At 36.0% G+C, this 16,780-nt stretch overlaps 1 protein-coding gene across 2 annotated transcripts in view; it reads left to right on the top strand.

Moving 5' to 3' along the window:
- Positions 1-9,607, top strand: part of NDFIP2 (Nedd4 family interacting protein 2) — a 43,446-nt gene extending 33,839 nt beyond the window's left edge. For both annotated transcript variants that reach the window (XM_088136466.1, XM_088136467.1), the window contains 2 exons: positions 3,193-3,298; positions 5,480-9,607. In XM_088136466.1, the coding sequence (XP_087992592.1) occupies positions 3,193-3,296 (104 nt within the window). In that variant the 3' untranslated portion in view covers positions 3,297-3,298; positions 5,480-9,607. The remainder of the gene's footprint in view (positions 1-3,192; positions 3,299-5,479) is intronic.
- Positions 9,608-16,780: the final 7,173 nt, after the last annotated feature.

Genomic DNA, 16,780 nt, shown 5'->3' with positions numbered 1-16,780 from the left:
GGAGGACTTGCTTTCCATGCTGAAAGTGCAATACTCTGGGTGACTCAAGGTTTTGTAGTCTCCGTGGTAGTTATAGAATGATCTGAAGCTGTCTTTAGGCTGTGTGGAATACATTCTTGACTTAATTTTTGTATGCCTGGAAATGGGAGTTCAAAAGCAGAGGTGTGACTACTCCTTAAAACACTTTCTCTGGATCCAGAAGCTTATGATAACTATCACACACCTATGATTACCAACTTTTGTGGGCAAGGTGTTGGAGAAGTAGTGTCAATGCAGTACTGCAGTACTGCAGCTGTTCTTAGCAGAAACATTATTTTGATCTATTCTAATCCAGATTCAAGCCTGGAAGATCTTGTTTCGGTGCTTGTTCTCACAGCATTCTTCTGAATCATCTCCATGAGATGTTGATTGGAGGCACCATTCTGTAATGGTTTCATTGCTTCTTACAAGTATAATTTCAGAGAGTAGTAACTACCTTGGCATCCTGTGGATGCTGTGCAGCAATGTCTTATAGCAGATACCTTTTAACATTTATATGAAGAAACCATGTGCAATCATTAGGAGTTTGAGATTAGCTGTCATGAGTATGTTTATGATACTCAGCTGTACCATAACACTGGAATCAGGAAAACGTCTTTTCATGTCTAAGGTGAGTGCCTGGATGTAATAATGGATTGAGCACCAATAGATTGATGCTGAATCCCCAAAAGATGGAGATCTTATGGGTGCATGCTCCCCAGGTATAGAACTTGGGGAATTTGACTGTTCTGAATGGGATTACATTTCCTCAGAAGAAACATTATTTAGTTTGGAGGTACTCCTAAAGTCGTCATTTTATTAGAGCATCAAGTAATCTCTTTGGCTAGAAAAGGCTGTTAGTAGTTTAGTATGGTTTACCAGCTACATCCTTACCTAGATAAGGATGCTCTAGCTAACATTGTTCATGTACTAGTAACCTCATATTGGATTACTGCAATGCACAGTATGCATGGCTATCCTTATATTTGATTTGATTTAGCAGCTGCAATTGGTAAAACACAGTGGCCAAATTCCTTAGAGAGTCACCAGCCATGCAATATACCTGTGGTGAAGGAACTACACTGGCTGCTAATAAGCTACTGGCCCAGCTCAAGGTTTTATAATTGGGGTGTAAAGTCGTAAACAATTTGGAACCAGGTTGCCTTGTAGAATACCCTCCTGATGACATACTTCTTTGATTATTAAGAACAGAAGGAAAGTTCTACTGTAGATGCCAAGAATTGTAGATTGTCATCTTTGGGCTACTTGAGGTGAGCTTTCTTAGTGGTGGGACCTTTCCTTTGCTGTCTTCCATATTATCTCAAGAACACCTCCTATTATATTAAGTTTCTTCTGAAATCCATCTTGTAACTTGCTAGGGACAGGTTTTGTTTTTATTTTTTTTCTTTCCCATCTGTTTCTAATATATATGTTTTAACAGTTGGATTGTAATCCATTTAGAGCTACTTTATGAAAAGCAATATACACCCACTCCTCATTTAGTGACCAGGTTCTGTTTCAATGATGAAGTGGTTGCTGAGCGAACATATAATGGGGGGGGGGGAGAGAGAGAGAGAGAGAGAGAGAGAGACCTGTGAAGGTTACTGGTTGCTGTTGTTCAGATGAAGTTCTCTCATACAGCTATGCCAGTGTTACTCTCACTCTGGTGTGCATTGTTGTCAGGCACACAAAATTTGGTTGTGAATGCATACATTGGTCGGAAAATGAATTTTTTATTGCAATCATATTTGTGAATGGTTTCTAACCAAGGTAGCTGCTAAACAAGGAGTGGATGTATAAATCTTTAAATAAATATTACTTATTTTTATACAGTTATCAAAAGTGATTTTTCACATATTCAGGTATGAGCTATCAGCATGTGCAAAATAATCCTTTAATACAAAATGTGAACCATGAAATATTTAATTCTTTTTAAAAAATTAACATGTTTATGCTAAAATTTTTATTCCATGTGTATCATCAAAACTCTTATTTGAATTTTAATTAATATTTATGGCTTTCATTGTTATTATATGTTTGACTATCTTCCTTTGATTATGATCTTAGTTAGAAACTGTGTTGAGGTTAGATTTTTTTTTTCTGAATGGCTTGATGCTTTTTTATTGTCCTGACATCTTTTTAATTGAATTCATTGTATCTAAAATATATGATGACCAACAGTTAAACAATTTCAGATATTAAACTTTGAAATTAATTAATTCAAATTAATTAATTTTATCTTGGTTACTTCCCAGTGCTTAAACTCTGAAATTAAATGTGTACTGTTGTATATGGGTTGTTCAGTCTTAATATCTTTATGTAAGGACTGCATGAAAAACTCTTGCGCACAGTCCAGAAATATACCATTTTGATGAAATTGGATGCCACTGAGAGGGCATTAGGGCCAAGAGGGGCACACGCCACTCATCCAGGTTCCAACAAGGGTCAACCACCAGAGTCACCAATGCTATTTCCATATCATGGCCAGACCTGAACCTTGACTGAAAGGGGTCCAGATAACCTCCTTCCCCCACTACTTTCTAAACAACCATCCCTATAAAAAAGAGGGCTGGGAAGATGGCGATAGTTGTCTAAAGTCTGGGGAGTTTTTTTTCTGAAGGAGCTGAACCATTGCCTCCTTAAAGATAGCAGGTACAACCTCTTCCATTATGGGAAAGGATATTGATTGATTTTAATTTCACAATGAAAATTAGGTTTTTCTCCTCTCATTTGTTTTCTAAGAGCACCGCTGTTTGGATGAAAAATTCTGGTTCCTGGAATTAAATCTTTAATTATAAAATAACATACCACAAGTAGTTAATTAAATGCAAATCAGATCACTTTATTTCATCACTGGTCTAATTACTAAAGTATTTGTTTCAAACTTTTCAGAAAATTACTTCATTTTTAGAGATTTTTAAGAATGACTAAACTTTACTGAACAGGACCTTTCACCTTTCATCTGAATTGTTATCGTCTTTAACTCCTCTTGTCCTTCCCACTTGGAGAACATCCTTTCATTTCATTTTCCACGATTCTTTGATGGAACTCTAAGTGTATTAGTACCTAAGTGTAAAATGGCAGGCTATATGTCTATCGTCTTTATTTGATATTTATAGTGTCCTGTTACAAATTCATGTTTTTAAATAATCCATACCCCGTTTCTGGTTTTAGGCCTCCTTCTATTTTTCCGAGGTTTTGTTAATTATCTGAAAGTCAGAAATATGTCTGAGACTATGGCAGCTGCTCATAGAACAAGATTTTTCTTCTTGTATTAGAGGTAAGCACTGTTGTTCCCTTTATAAGTAAATACTTAAAATGCATCTGAAGGAAAACATTAACACTGAATTGAAAGGGATGTTTTCATGCTGAACATCAGGAAAAAAAAAAGGTACTGATAAATGAACATTGTCCTTATTTGCTTAAAAATTCTCATCCTTGATTTTTCAAGCGTACTTTGGCAATACCCCCACCACCACCACCCCCAAAAATTCTCCTAAATATATTCATCAGTAGGAGTTAGGTTTTCCATAGTAGTAGGTTCTCATTCATTTTTATGTTATAGTCCTTCATTTTAATTTATCATATCTGCCTATAGTCTAGGCATGCTCTGTTCAAGTGGATGCAGAGATGAATGCCTATATGACTATTTTACATTTTAATGTTTTTATTACAGTAAAGGCTGTTGTGGAAAAGAAAGTTGGTAGCATGTGCAATTTGTGGTTTTTCTGTTGGGTTCACACACAGAAATAGGACTTGATTTTTTCCCCTAGTTGTTACAAGGGATTGTAGCATCCTGCATACAATCTCTTTCATATTTTCATAGTGAGAGTAAATCAGACTCTTAAAATATCCTTTTAATATCTGAAAAGTTTAAAGTATGTATCTTATAATCATATCACAAAGAAGGTAATGAGTTTTAATTGATGGATAGTTCTAAGAGTTTAATTTATTCATTATAAAAGTGTTTACATATTCTTACAGATTTCAGAGCATTTGACATTTAAGGTCCTGATACACAGTAATACAAATTAATCCATTATTATTATTATTATTATTATTATTATTATTATTATTATTATTATTATTCACTTATTTCAAACCTGTGATGCATGTATTATAGGCTGAAAACAGCTTTAATAAATGTAAACTAGAAATTGTGTGGCCAGAGTGAGATTTGAAGCACATTATTCTCAGCTTATTACTAGTTCTCACAATGGCCATGGCTCATTGGTTTTTATTTCATATCAAAATAGTGGTTATTCTAAACTCTTTCTCTTTTATTTCTGCCCAAACATGATCATAACTTTAGTGACATTTAAATGTATGGTGTCTTAACAAATTAAATAATCAACTTAGATGATTCTCCCAAGGAGCTTAAATCCTATAATGGGGGAGAGAAAAGCAAAGAGGAGAGATAAGAAAGGGACAAATGCTGTTACATATCCTTAAGGCTTGGTTATAATTGGAGATTGAGAAGATAAACCAAAGATTGTATGGAAAACTTTGGTTATAAGAGGAAATGAAGAAAAGGCTGAGGTTAGCATACCACGTACATACTCAAGGTTATAGTTCAACTGGAAGTTGTATCAAGATAAAAAGGGCAGTTAGTTAAGGTCACAGAAGACCTTCAGTTGGCTACAGTTGTAAAACTGGAGATCAGTTGAAGGAACAGAGAAAAACCATGGATAAACTTACCAAACGTAACAGTTATCAGTGTTTAAAATTAATTTATTTTCCTATCAATTATTAGCTAAGAGGATATTGATGATAAAAATTGTAGTCCACCAATTTATCATGGTTTTACATTCATTAATTACAGTGAACTTTTTAAAGTTATTGTAATAGCCAATATTGTGACACCAGCCTTCAAAGTACTTCATGGTGTAGATAAAAATGAACATTGCAATATAAATGCATTACAAAAAAATTAAAAGCATGCATATACTTCTAGATGCCAAAGAGCACTTAGCATTTTAAGGAACACTTAGCATTTTAATGCTAGAGGCTTGTTTAAACAGAGGGATTTGTGGAACTTTGGAAAAGTCTGCAAAATTCCTCATGCCTGATAGATGGATGTTCCAGTTGAGCTGCTGCTGAAAACTCTTACTATGGTACTAACTGATCAAGCTTCTGATGGTGTTGGTATTTCCAAAAGAGATTTTTTTTTTTAATTCATGTATTTTAACACTCACAGAAGTACAAGTAGAGCATGAAAAACATACAGCTCTTTGATTTGTAGACCTGGTGAAGTAGTCTCTAATTTCCTGAAATAGCTTCCAGCTTCTTTGTGTATATTTGACAATTTGCATAATAAAGTAGCATCTTTAATTACTACAATGTATGACAACATGTATGGATGTTGTCCATATTAATTGAGCTGCATATTAAGAACTTCTTGTGTATCCACTCAGTCCAGTTTATGTATACTGAAATATAACTCTTCCTTTTTCATTCGCAGACTGCACCAACCAGACATTCCTTTCTCTTACCAATGTGAACTTCCAGCCAATCTGTTACCTTCCAAGTGAATAGGGAAAGATGACTACTATATCTGAAGCAGGATCCTTTTTGCCGCTTAGTGAATGACAGAGTGGTTTATGCTTAAGTGCCAGTTCTGTTCATTCTAGTAAATATTTATATTAAGCATTGCCTTTTGTCTTGCACATATATACATAAATATATGTGCTAATCAGCAAGAACTTTAAAAAGAATAAAGTCCATGCATATAGTCTGCTAAGCAGCTGAATACAGTTAGACTTAACTAAATCGTGTTTGAATCTGGAATATTTTTAAGGGGTAACCGTTTTTCACAGTATTATGTACTATCCATTTGTTGGTCTAATGGTTTGTTGGATGCAGACAACTTGTACGAAATGGTAAACTGTTCGGGACTCTTCTGGGATGTACATTACATAAATCCATTTATGCACATGGAACATTTTTATCATACAATTTGTAGCTCTATAAATCCATGTTGAAAAGCTTTCTACTGAGGGTTGAACAAGGTTGTCCCAGTACACCTTTTTTGTAGTGGTTCAATTGTATAAACTAGCCTCTTCATAGATGTTGGCAATAGGATGGCGTAAGGTATATTGGACTTTTAAATCACTGCCATTTTGAAATCCGGTAGGAGCTGATTCTTGAAGAAAGCGTTAAGCTACAGATATTGTACAGTTTAATAAATACTGGTTTGGTTCTTGTGTTATGAGAACACAGTGGTTGCTGCTGTCCTGCGACCATCTTACATAATGCAGGAAACCAGAGAACAAATAGAAGTGAAATCACAAGGGAGTGACTGCATCTGATTCAGTCTCATTCAGTTTGAGAAAAGTTCTATTCTTTAGTTCTTCCCACACTATTTATGCATTTTTGCCTTGACAGAGAAACATGGGCTTAAGCCCCATTGGAATACTAGCTGTTCAGGTTACAGATATTTGGGGGAAAGAGGTATGCAGATTACAGCTCTTCTCATAAATTGAGCTGCATATGGGTAATTCAGCCAGATAATTTGATTAATATAAGCCCCCACAAGAAAGCTTTAAACATACATCTATAATGCTATAAGAATTAATATGTGGGTCTGAACAAGTATATATTCTAAGTGCATGACTGAAGGATGAATTTGGATCCCATTTCTGAGGAAAAATCTAAATTCATTCTCATGTTTATCATCTCATTAGGTTTAGCATAAAGAGTTGCTAGCCTGATTCTGCATTTTTCTTGCTAAATATATCTCTGCCTTACTGTTTCCCATCCTCCTAGTGTCATAATGTACAACTGAAGAATAGGAATGTATGTTCTTTAAGCATTCCAGCCAGTCTTCTTTTGGCAAAGGAAAGATATAAGGGAGATCTGCACCATTCCCAGTTGAAAGGACAATGTAGTTTTTCAACATGGAATATCATTTTGCATTGTAGTTAGGCTGTGTGAAGACATTTACATAATTATTTAAAGAATAGCCCAAGCAGCTTTAAAAAGTTGTTCTGTTTTTCATGCCAATGAAGTTCAGCTTAGGTTAATTCTCAAAAGGTGCTCTTTCTTTCTTTCTTTCTTTCTTTCTTTCTTTCTTTCTTTCTTTCTTTCTTTCTTTCTTTCTTTCTTTCTTTCTTTCTTTCTTTCTTCCTTCCTTCCTTCCTTCCTTCCTTCCTTCCTTCCTTCCTTCCTTCCTTCCTTCCTTCCTTCCTTCCTTTTTTTCTGATTGCAGAAATGTAAGCAATTTAGTGCTTATGATATTCACATACAATAATGTTTCTTTTGAATTAACATATATCTAGGGCTTCATGGGAAGGCAGTGGGAATAAATGTATTTATACCTTCCTTAAGCATCTCTGGGACTAGCACTCTGGTATGGAGAGAGATGAACTCTCATGGTTGTAACAAGACTCATCTCTGTTTCCTGCCAAACACTAATCACTCTGTGTTTTTGGAGTGGGAAATGCACCTTTATTTCTTAATTTGAAATCTTGCACTCTTACATTTTCATATAACATATAGGGGAAGTATGTGTTGCCTCCTTTAGTTCTGTATTAACTTTTGTACCCATTGTATGCATAAGGTTGACAATTTATATTCTTTAATATTTTAGCATTATTTTAAAAATGCTAGGATTGGAGAGCAATGCCCATTCCTGCTTTGAATGAAAACAAAATTCTGTTAAAAGTTCCTATGTATTTTTTTTCTGAATTCTTCAGTATTCTTCCTTCCTTCCCATTCCCTCCTCTGCATAATTTTTTTTTAATTTTTATTTTATTGGGGTTTTGGAATAAAGGCTTCCAGTTTTTACATTAAAAAAAACTTTTCTACACCTTTTTATGTAAACAAAAGCTGAACACTTTCTCCTTCAGTCCTTCTTGGCAATTTCATGTGACAATTTTGTTTCAGTTCGAAGCAGTTACTGGAGTAATGCATTGGTAAAAAAGATTTAATGTTCTCTTACATACCATGTTTTCATATTAAATTACACATACACCCTAGCTAGCAAAAGATACAGGTCTTATATAAAAGGAGAATTTAGTCATTGCCTGTATATATGGAGATAAATCATTTTGTGATAAACCTTTAGGTTTATATGTACAGTACAGTAGTAGAACGGGAACAGTAAACATGGCGGGAATGTGAACAGTGAAGCAATTTTCTATCACTACAGTTACGTCTTCCGATAGGCAGTTAAGAATGCAAAATTATGTTCATATCTACTTTGCATCCCTGAAACTGAAATCACATTTTTCTGTAAAAGAATAGCTCCAGCCACTTTTTAAAGCCTATGAGTCATGCAGTAGTGTTGTTGGAGTTTTGAATCTTCAATCTGAGAGTGAATTTATTTTAAAGCAAATATATTTAATTTCTCAGAAAAACAAAACAAAAAACAATACTGTACTACTAAGGCAGTATGTTGTCTTTGCAAGAAGCAACATAAATGTCCATGCTGTTTGGTAGTACTATAAATAATAATTTGCCACAAGATTGTGTGATTTATGTCAAATTTATGATGATTGGATATTCTTTCCAACAATTATTTCTCTTATGAAGGCTAATAAAAGACAATGGATTTGGTTTTAGGATATTTTAAGAATAGATTTTAACAAGTTTATTTTAAAAATGGATTAAATTTAAAACAGGCATTTAATAGAACAGCAACATTACACAAATATGTAAACCTGATCTTTCTCTAGTTTTCATGACTTTCATCCATTTGTAGAAGTGGATGGACCAAAATGCCTTTAGATGCTTTATCATAGCTATAGGCAGGGCCTTAATGCCTAACCTTGAGTTCTTCATCCAAAATTCTCATCTGTATTGGAGATTAAAATAGCACACGTTTTAAACAGCCCATTCATAAAATTTTGCTTTGCAAATTAAAGTTCAGTTTCAGCTCAATTCAGACAAATGTGAAAACCAAATTAGATAATTTAAACAGTTGGGGGGGGGGAATTAACAAGGTCAAGATAATACACTACAATCTTTTGATGACTTCTGGGTGTATTAAATTGTTCTAGCCATGATGCAAAAAGTTATCTTTTTACTTAGAGATTATGCTAATAAACGTTTAATTCTGTCTTCACATTTGTATTGATCTTACATAAATGGAGTTTGTGGACATGTGTAACTAGATATAAATGTACTTTTTTTTTTTTTTTTTGGTATGTAATTGAGAACTCTAAAAAATAATGTCACAATTTCCCAGGAATTACATGGAATCATCAGTTCCTTGATTTTTGAAGTGCATGGTTTTCTGTCTTCAGGCTGCTTCATTTGTTTCTCTTCTCATTTTCTCTCTGGGCCTGGAACATGCAGTGGTTGAAATGTAATAAGTACTACTAAAGGAGAACATTTAAAAGTGGTTTATGTGTCGGAATGTTGATAGAATAAGTAGAATCAAGGGACTTTGATTATTTTCAGGTATAAAATGTACAGCTACAAAATACATAGCTCCTAATATGAATGACATATTAGGAGGTACAGCTTTGTAAGAAAGGTTTAGACTATAACAAGCTTGAAAAATAAGTGGAAATAAACAACTAAGGAAAACCTGGACTGAGTGACTTTTGGTACCCTCACACTAATAAAAGCATGTTCAGCAACTGGACCTACGTATATATCTTGGCTTCAGAGCAAGCTTTTTCTGAGGAGCTGAGGTCTTCTCTTATTGCCAACAGAAGTAAAACCGGAAAGGAGAAGAAATAAGTAGGTTTTCTACTCCCAGTGTCTTGCTGTGATGTGAAACAAGCTGTAATTTATCATTTTTTTTCCACCAAGAAAACAGAATGGGAGGGACACTATCAATGTGAACATGTTTGTGTTGTCCTTTTATACATTTGCAAATATGGGTTCAGTTTTCCATGTAAGAAGTAGCATTGGTCCCTTGTCTCCTTGTGGAGAAGATAGAGAGCCAAATCTTGATGTTTTGTGTGTAGGCAACAGCATATTCTGGTGCTCTCACCCCCATTCCCACCAACAGTATCTCGTCCATTTGGGATTAGGTTAGTTAACCTGTAAAAAGTATTTTTAGAACTTGGTTTGTATCATCTTTACATCAAACCTTCAAAGTTGACCAGGTTAGGAAAAAGACACTGCTTGAACTATTGGAGCTCTATCGCTATGGTATAATGGCAGTCTTGGAAGCCTGGCAGAGAGAATCAAGGCAGCACAATCTTGAGTTGTTGTTTTTTTCCCCCTTACGCTAACCAGGCTAAGCCAATGTTTGCTTAAGAATCATTGAAATCCTCCTGCATGCTCCTCTATACTTTGCTTACCACCACTAAACTGTGGCTGTAAAATTTCAGTCCTCAAACCTGGACCAAGTGTTCTGGCAAAATGTAGGTTGTGATAATTTTGAAAATCATTATCTGCTGGTGGTGCTGGTTCACAAGAATAGTCAAGCAAATACTAGCAAAACAAAGAGGAAAAAAGTCATTTAGGTTCTGAGACTGTTAAAATAGTTTCACTGCAGTTTTAAATAAATCACAATTGGTTTAATACTAACTAAACTACACAAAGATAAGCCAAAACCATAATTTAAACACCACATAAGCAGGATAAGTCGAAAGCAATAAACCAGATATCATAATGACCTTTGAGTCCAATAACATTATTGTTTTGTAATCTGATTGTCGTTACACAGAGGCCATCGGTAGAGTTCCTAGGAAGTCACTTTGGAGACTTCCGTGTTTTGTGTTCTTCCATCAGTTCACACAATAATTCATTCATGCTTCTTGGTAGAAGTGCTAACAGTGGATGATGATGATGATGATGATAAAAGTGACTTCAGAATTTATCCAGAGGATCACTGTAATAGAGTGCACACTCTAGCATGTACCTTCAGTTTCCAGGCCCACTTATATTTCAAACAGTGAAGAAGGTGGGGGCAGTTGTGAGACTAGACTGAAGCTGCCATAATCTAAAGATGAGGCAGGTATGTAAGCAGAGAGGACAATACCCAGGAATCTTGTCAAAAAGTTCCCTTTGGGGAGGTAGGTAAAAAGGAAGAAAGACATTAGGGATCAAAGGAGAAATGTCACCTGAAGCAGACAAAGGAGATTGGGCCTGAGTGCACAGAACCCCATGCGCGCGCACACATCCCGTGGACAGCTACCAGACTTGTAAATCAACAAAGCATCAACTTTTGGGGATAAAAGGGATCCTGAAGCCTACCCACTCTTCGAGTCATCCTGAATCCAGGTTTAACAGCTCCTGTCCATCTAGCTAGTGCCTGGCAGCTTAGTTGAGAAGGACATGGGTAAATGGGGATAAGTGTGTGTTTGCGTATGAGAAAGAGCAAATGTACATTATAACCAGTAAAGCTGCTACTTTAAATCAATTGGGTCCCCATGTATTCCAAAAGAACCTGATATGCCTCAGTGTTTGGTTGAAAGTGATTTGTGTGTGTTCCTAATTTTTCCCTGGCTGTTTACCAGGGCTGTCTGTCTTGTCTGTTCTAGCTGCATCTATCTGAAAAACCAGGTAGAAAGCAAGGAGGGTTTACAAGATCCAAATGCCTCAACAGGCTGTGGGTGCATGAGTGAACCTAGGAGTGTGTATAACTGAGACAGTTGTCCTTGAATTCCACAGATTTATTTTTATTATTTATTTATTTATTTATTTATTTAATCAATCTATTATCATGAGTAAATGGTTCCAGGAGTGGGGAAGGAGCTCTGAAAAGCCAGAAGGACAAGGCTAAAGTTCCTATCAACAAGAAATGCCCCCTCTTGCCATTCCAAAGGACATGCTGCTATAGTTACGTTTGCAGACTATCCTTGTTCCTTCAGGAGCAGCAGCTAGGCTGTAAGGTAACTCAGCTGCAGAAGTCTTCCCCAAATCTGACAATAGCATGGAGACTCCAACGTGGCTCTGCCCTCAGATTACTAGAACCCATACCTTTGGAATGGGCTGAAAATGAAACAAAAATATTGAAGGTGGGATTTTCAAGAGGTAAAGATGTTTTTAGACAAGTCAGATATATAAACAAAACATTTCCCTATATTCAATGTGCAGGCAGTGTCCTTTTGATTTTTAAAATATAAAATAGGCTTCCAAAGAAATTTGGCTGTGTTCCCTGGTGTGGCATTATTGGCTGGCACCCACCATATGGGTTCACAACATGAGGTCCTAATCATCTCACGAAAAAGGGTTTCATAAATAAATCTGAATTTCACACCAAATTACATCAACCCATCTCTTCCCCAGTTTCCTCTACTGATAAGAACCATAACATTGGCTCAGAATATTTACTTTCCTATTAAAAACCCTGTAGGAGGAGAAGCAGAATATTGTTAGATGGAGAAAAGGGTGAGAAAGAAATACTGAGCAAGAGAAGGTGTGAGTTGAGGGCCTGATGGAAGTGGGGCACAAGATTAGGGAATCTGGGCTGCGAAACAATGCAGTGGCATGCATGAAAGAAGGAGCAACAAGGATGCAGAGTTACATTTCATAGAGGCCTAAGGTTATCTTTTGGCAGCCCTCCTGAGCCTTTTAAAAATTACTGGCAGAATTGTAACTGCTTTCTTCTGTTCTGAGTTAAATAAGCCCATGAAAACTCTGGTTGTACCTTTTCAGCCACCTATGTACATTTATTCCAAATATGCTGGTTCTGTTTAATATCAAATCTAAACTTGCACACCTAATTATGATGGTTCATTAATGGGTCCTACTGCAATACAGCTTATACAGCCACAAGAACCCTGCCTTTTAAAACAAAACTGAGCTTGGCACTAGCCAATAAAGAACAAGAGGATGCCAATTTAGATATACGATTTTCTTCCCTTAATTTCTTTGGTAATAACTAAAAGAAAGGGGGCTGGGAGGGGGTCAAAAAAGAAGCAATATGGTTTTGTAGCTTCCACCTATGCACTGCCTACTGAATATGCAAAGATGCTCCAGGCCTAAACTGCTGAAGGAATCTTAGGCAGGCACCGCAATCTTAGAACAATGTGTACTTCAACTCTTGATTATTGATTTTATGCCTTACATTTGCCAAATGTAATGTGGCTTAGAACTTACAACCAGGTAAGCCATTCCCTTTCTGCCTCTTAAAGTTAATATATTTGGTATTTTAATGTCTATAACCCGTTGGCAGTATGGAAAATTTTACTGGAATTATTCTTGCACCTGCTGGTCTGTATTTTATTAGAATACAGTTATTAGAAATGGTGCTGAATGAACTAGTGTGTATGTGTGTGTCTCTGCGTTTTGTCTTTTGGCTGCAAACAGAAGGACTTTTGGGGGGGGCACAGTTGCCACATATTTACACAGGATCAACAATAACCAGTTGCTTACTGAGGATCCAGATGACAACCTAATGATAATGAGTTTATTAAGCTTTAGTCATCTGTTCTGTAGAGAAGAAGCCTTCATGGAATCAGCTATATAAGCATTTAATGAATGACTTATTGGCGAAACAGTTTTCCTAACTTGTAGCTGTAAATAGGAGCTTTTATTTCCCTTTTATAATCTGTCGTCTTTTGTTTCCCTTCTGGATAGAAGGAACGTGACTAAGGCAGAAACGGCATAAAGTTCATAGTAATATACTGGTTAATATTGCAAGCATCAGGCAGTCACAGTTTTTCTTACCAAGCTGTATCAGAAAGGCAGAGAAAAAAGAAAGGCAGCAGGGGAGAAAAAGGAAAGGAAAGGAAAGAAAAAGGAGAGGGAAAAGGGAAAAGGGAAAAGAAAGAAGGGAGGGAGAGAGGGAGGGAGGGAGGGAGGGAGGAAGGAAGGAAGGAAGGAAGGAAGGAAGGAAGGAAGGAAGGATGGAAGGATGGAAGGAAGGAAGGAAGGAAGGGAAGGGAAGGGAAGGGAAGGGAAGGGAAGGGAAGGGAAGGGAAGGGAAGGGAAGGGAAGGGAAGGGAAGGGAAGGGAAGGGATTGGATTGGATTGGATTGGATTTAGTTTTAGACAAAACTACTGATTTCAATATCATTATATATTTGTGCTTAATAATAACTGTTTAAGGTACTGCCACTATCTCATCAAGCTGTGCCCAAGTAACCACTTTGGTACTTATTGGACTTATAGACTGTGAGCTAGAAGAATATCTAAGTTTAACAACTTGATCTCTCCCAATTTTGAACTTTGAATAAGCTATATTTTGTCCCCTACCTCCAACAAAAAACCAACTATAATTAATTATTTGCTTCTCATTGATGCCAACATTAATTTTCTGCAGTCATTTTTAATTTGATGCAGGAGGGGAGCTAGATATATTTCCTCAAGGAATTGTTACTGTATGTGTAAATAATGTGTTCTCAGCCCTCAAAAAGTGTATGAATGTAAAAACAGATGCCTCAAAAATCCACATTTCTATTCCAATATGTCAACTATTGCTTCAGTTATATTAATTAGTGTAATGTGGCATGTGGTTGAGTGGGTGTCATTTGCAACCATTAAATGGTAAAAATAACAACATTTTTCTCTCCTGCTCATACCAGTTCCATATGTGCATTTAATTTAACTACATTCTGGGAGAAACCACACAGTTATATTAACTATATTATTGTGTCTCAAAGTTGTCTGGGTTTGATTAGAACTGTAACACAGGGCGAAGGTGATTTTAGTTTTTATCATGCATGCTACTCTGATGGAAATAACTCTTGACTGCAGCTGTCCCTATCTTCCCTCCCCCCCAAAAAATCTGGTATTGGAAAGTAGGAAAATTTTCCTCTGAATCCAAACAGGAAACAATACTTTTACCACCAAAAGTATGATCTTTCATTTCCCATGTATTACAATCCAGATCTCATCACCCATACATATGCTCACATATATGTTTTGTCACATGCCGTCACAGACAAAAGTGTGCTTGACACTTTACTGAGCAGCTTGCATTTCTGAACCTTTGTAGGGGCAAATCTGGAAACAAACAAAAAGCATTATTTTCTTTGCATTCTGTTCCAAAGAGCCTGTTTGCTAAGAATAAGCAGGATATGATCCTGCATTATATACCTTAAAATCTCACCACACTAGGACTGAGTGGAATGGAAGCAAAACTGAATGGAAATGAAAACCCACACATTAAGCACATTCAATTTCTAGCTGGTATTGTGGCTGCATAAAAAAATACTCCACATTTCTCAGTAAAGGTTATTATACACTGATAGTGTTCAATTGTGTAAGGAACGTTTAAAAATTCTATAAAGCACATCCTACAAATGAGTAACTTCATTTTGAACATCTCTGTTTACTCTTAGCATCATTTCAACCTCAGTGGCACATTTTTAGCAGAATGTTCAAGCTGGATTATTCTTTCTTCATATGACTGAATAAGCCTTTTAATTTCATCACTCTTCATAATGTTATTTTGTCTTATATCCTCTGCTATCTTTTCTTTTGGGTCAGGAAGAAATTCAGCTTTTGGCTGTTCTTCAGCTTGACCTCTGAGAAACATTTCTCCTTCAGAGGAGGGTGAATCCTGCTTTCAATCTCTCTTCTTGATTTAGGACCCATAATTTATCACCACAGTGCAATACATTAAATGAAAAAGGCAGAAGGAATGTTCTGTTTACCAATTAAGCAAAATCAATGAAAAGATGAGGAGACAGTCCAATGAATTGGCAGAGAACCAAAATAAAGAATTAGCACCTCACTATAAGTGAGTTTCAAATTTTTGAAGTAAATTCTGGCCAAATATTGGGTTTCCTTCTTTTATTAACCAATTATATTAAAATTGCTATTCTAATCCTTTGGCCAGCTTTGCTACAACTTTCTTATCATCTTATCAAGAAGTGTTGGGGCACTTGTGAAGGATATCTTTTATCTCCTTTTACATTTAATTCAATACAGGAATCATTGGTCTGGCTTATCAGATAATAAAAGGACATTCTGGGCATAAAAGTGATTGGAGATGAACAAAAATGCTGTTATTTGATGATTAGATGGATTATCTTTACTATAGTCACTGACCAGCGAATTCAACAGTTGACATAAAAAGAATAAAAGAACAAAGTGTGGGAAGCTACTAGACATTATCTAGAAAGCAATAAAAATGCTTTAAAGTCTAAAACATTTCTAAGATATCAACAGGAGTGCACATGACATCAGTACAGTATAGAAAGTTTGGATAGTAGGATATTAAAAGTAGTGATAAAAACAAAGTGACTAAATTAACACAATTTACTTTAAGAGTAAAATACTAGAATTCTACCTATTGAGTATTATATTCTTAAGTGAATACATACAAGCATGAGTTGTGTGTATGAATAAAATTCTATATTGGTCAGTGACAAATGAGATATGACAGGAGATAAAACCTAGCTGTAATGTAAGAAGCCTAAAAGAACAAAGTAAAATTGTACATTAATACAATCAGAAAATTGGGGAAATAATTTCCTGTGCAGGGCAATGGCAGCTGAGAGAATTTTTGTGACTCTCCTGGGGTGTTAAGCTTCTGGTCTGACAGCAAGGAATAAATAAGATTGTCCTCAAGGCAGGAGGGACTTCTGCTGGCAGATGAAAGTGTTAGAGAGGACGTAAGTTACTATAAAAAGGTGTTGAAGGAGCAATGGTCTAGGTATCAGGTTTCTCCAAAAGTGCAATTTAGTCCAAAAATTTCTTCTGCAAAATGTATATTTTTCAATTTTCCCTCCAATAATGCAGAGGGCAAGGCATTAATGCAGGCTAAAGAGGAAGCTCTGAGGTATAATGGGCAGGGGGAGTTGAATGAATAGTTTGCAGGCACAACTTTTTATTACAACTCTTGCTTTTGGGAGCCCTGGGGATGCTGTTACCTGAGAAACCCCACTGACATAAGTTGCTCTGGATCCTA

This window comes from Python bivittatus, unplaced genomic scaffold, assembly GCF_059951505.1.
Source record: "Python bivittatus isolate LINGU-HERP-01145 unplaced genomic scaffold, Pbiv_v1 ctg000060_np1212, whole genome shotgun sequence".
Taxonomy (NCBI): Eukaryota; Metazoa; Chordata; class Lepidosauria; order Squamata; family Pythonidae; genus Python; species Python bivittatus.
Note: the sequence above shows the minus strand (reverse complement) of the source record. Positions and strands in the feature narration are given on the sequence as shown.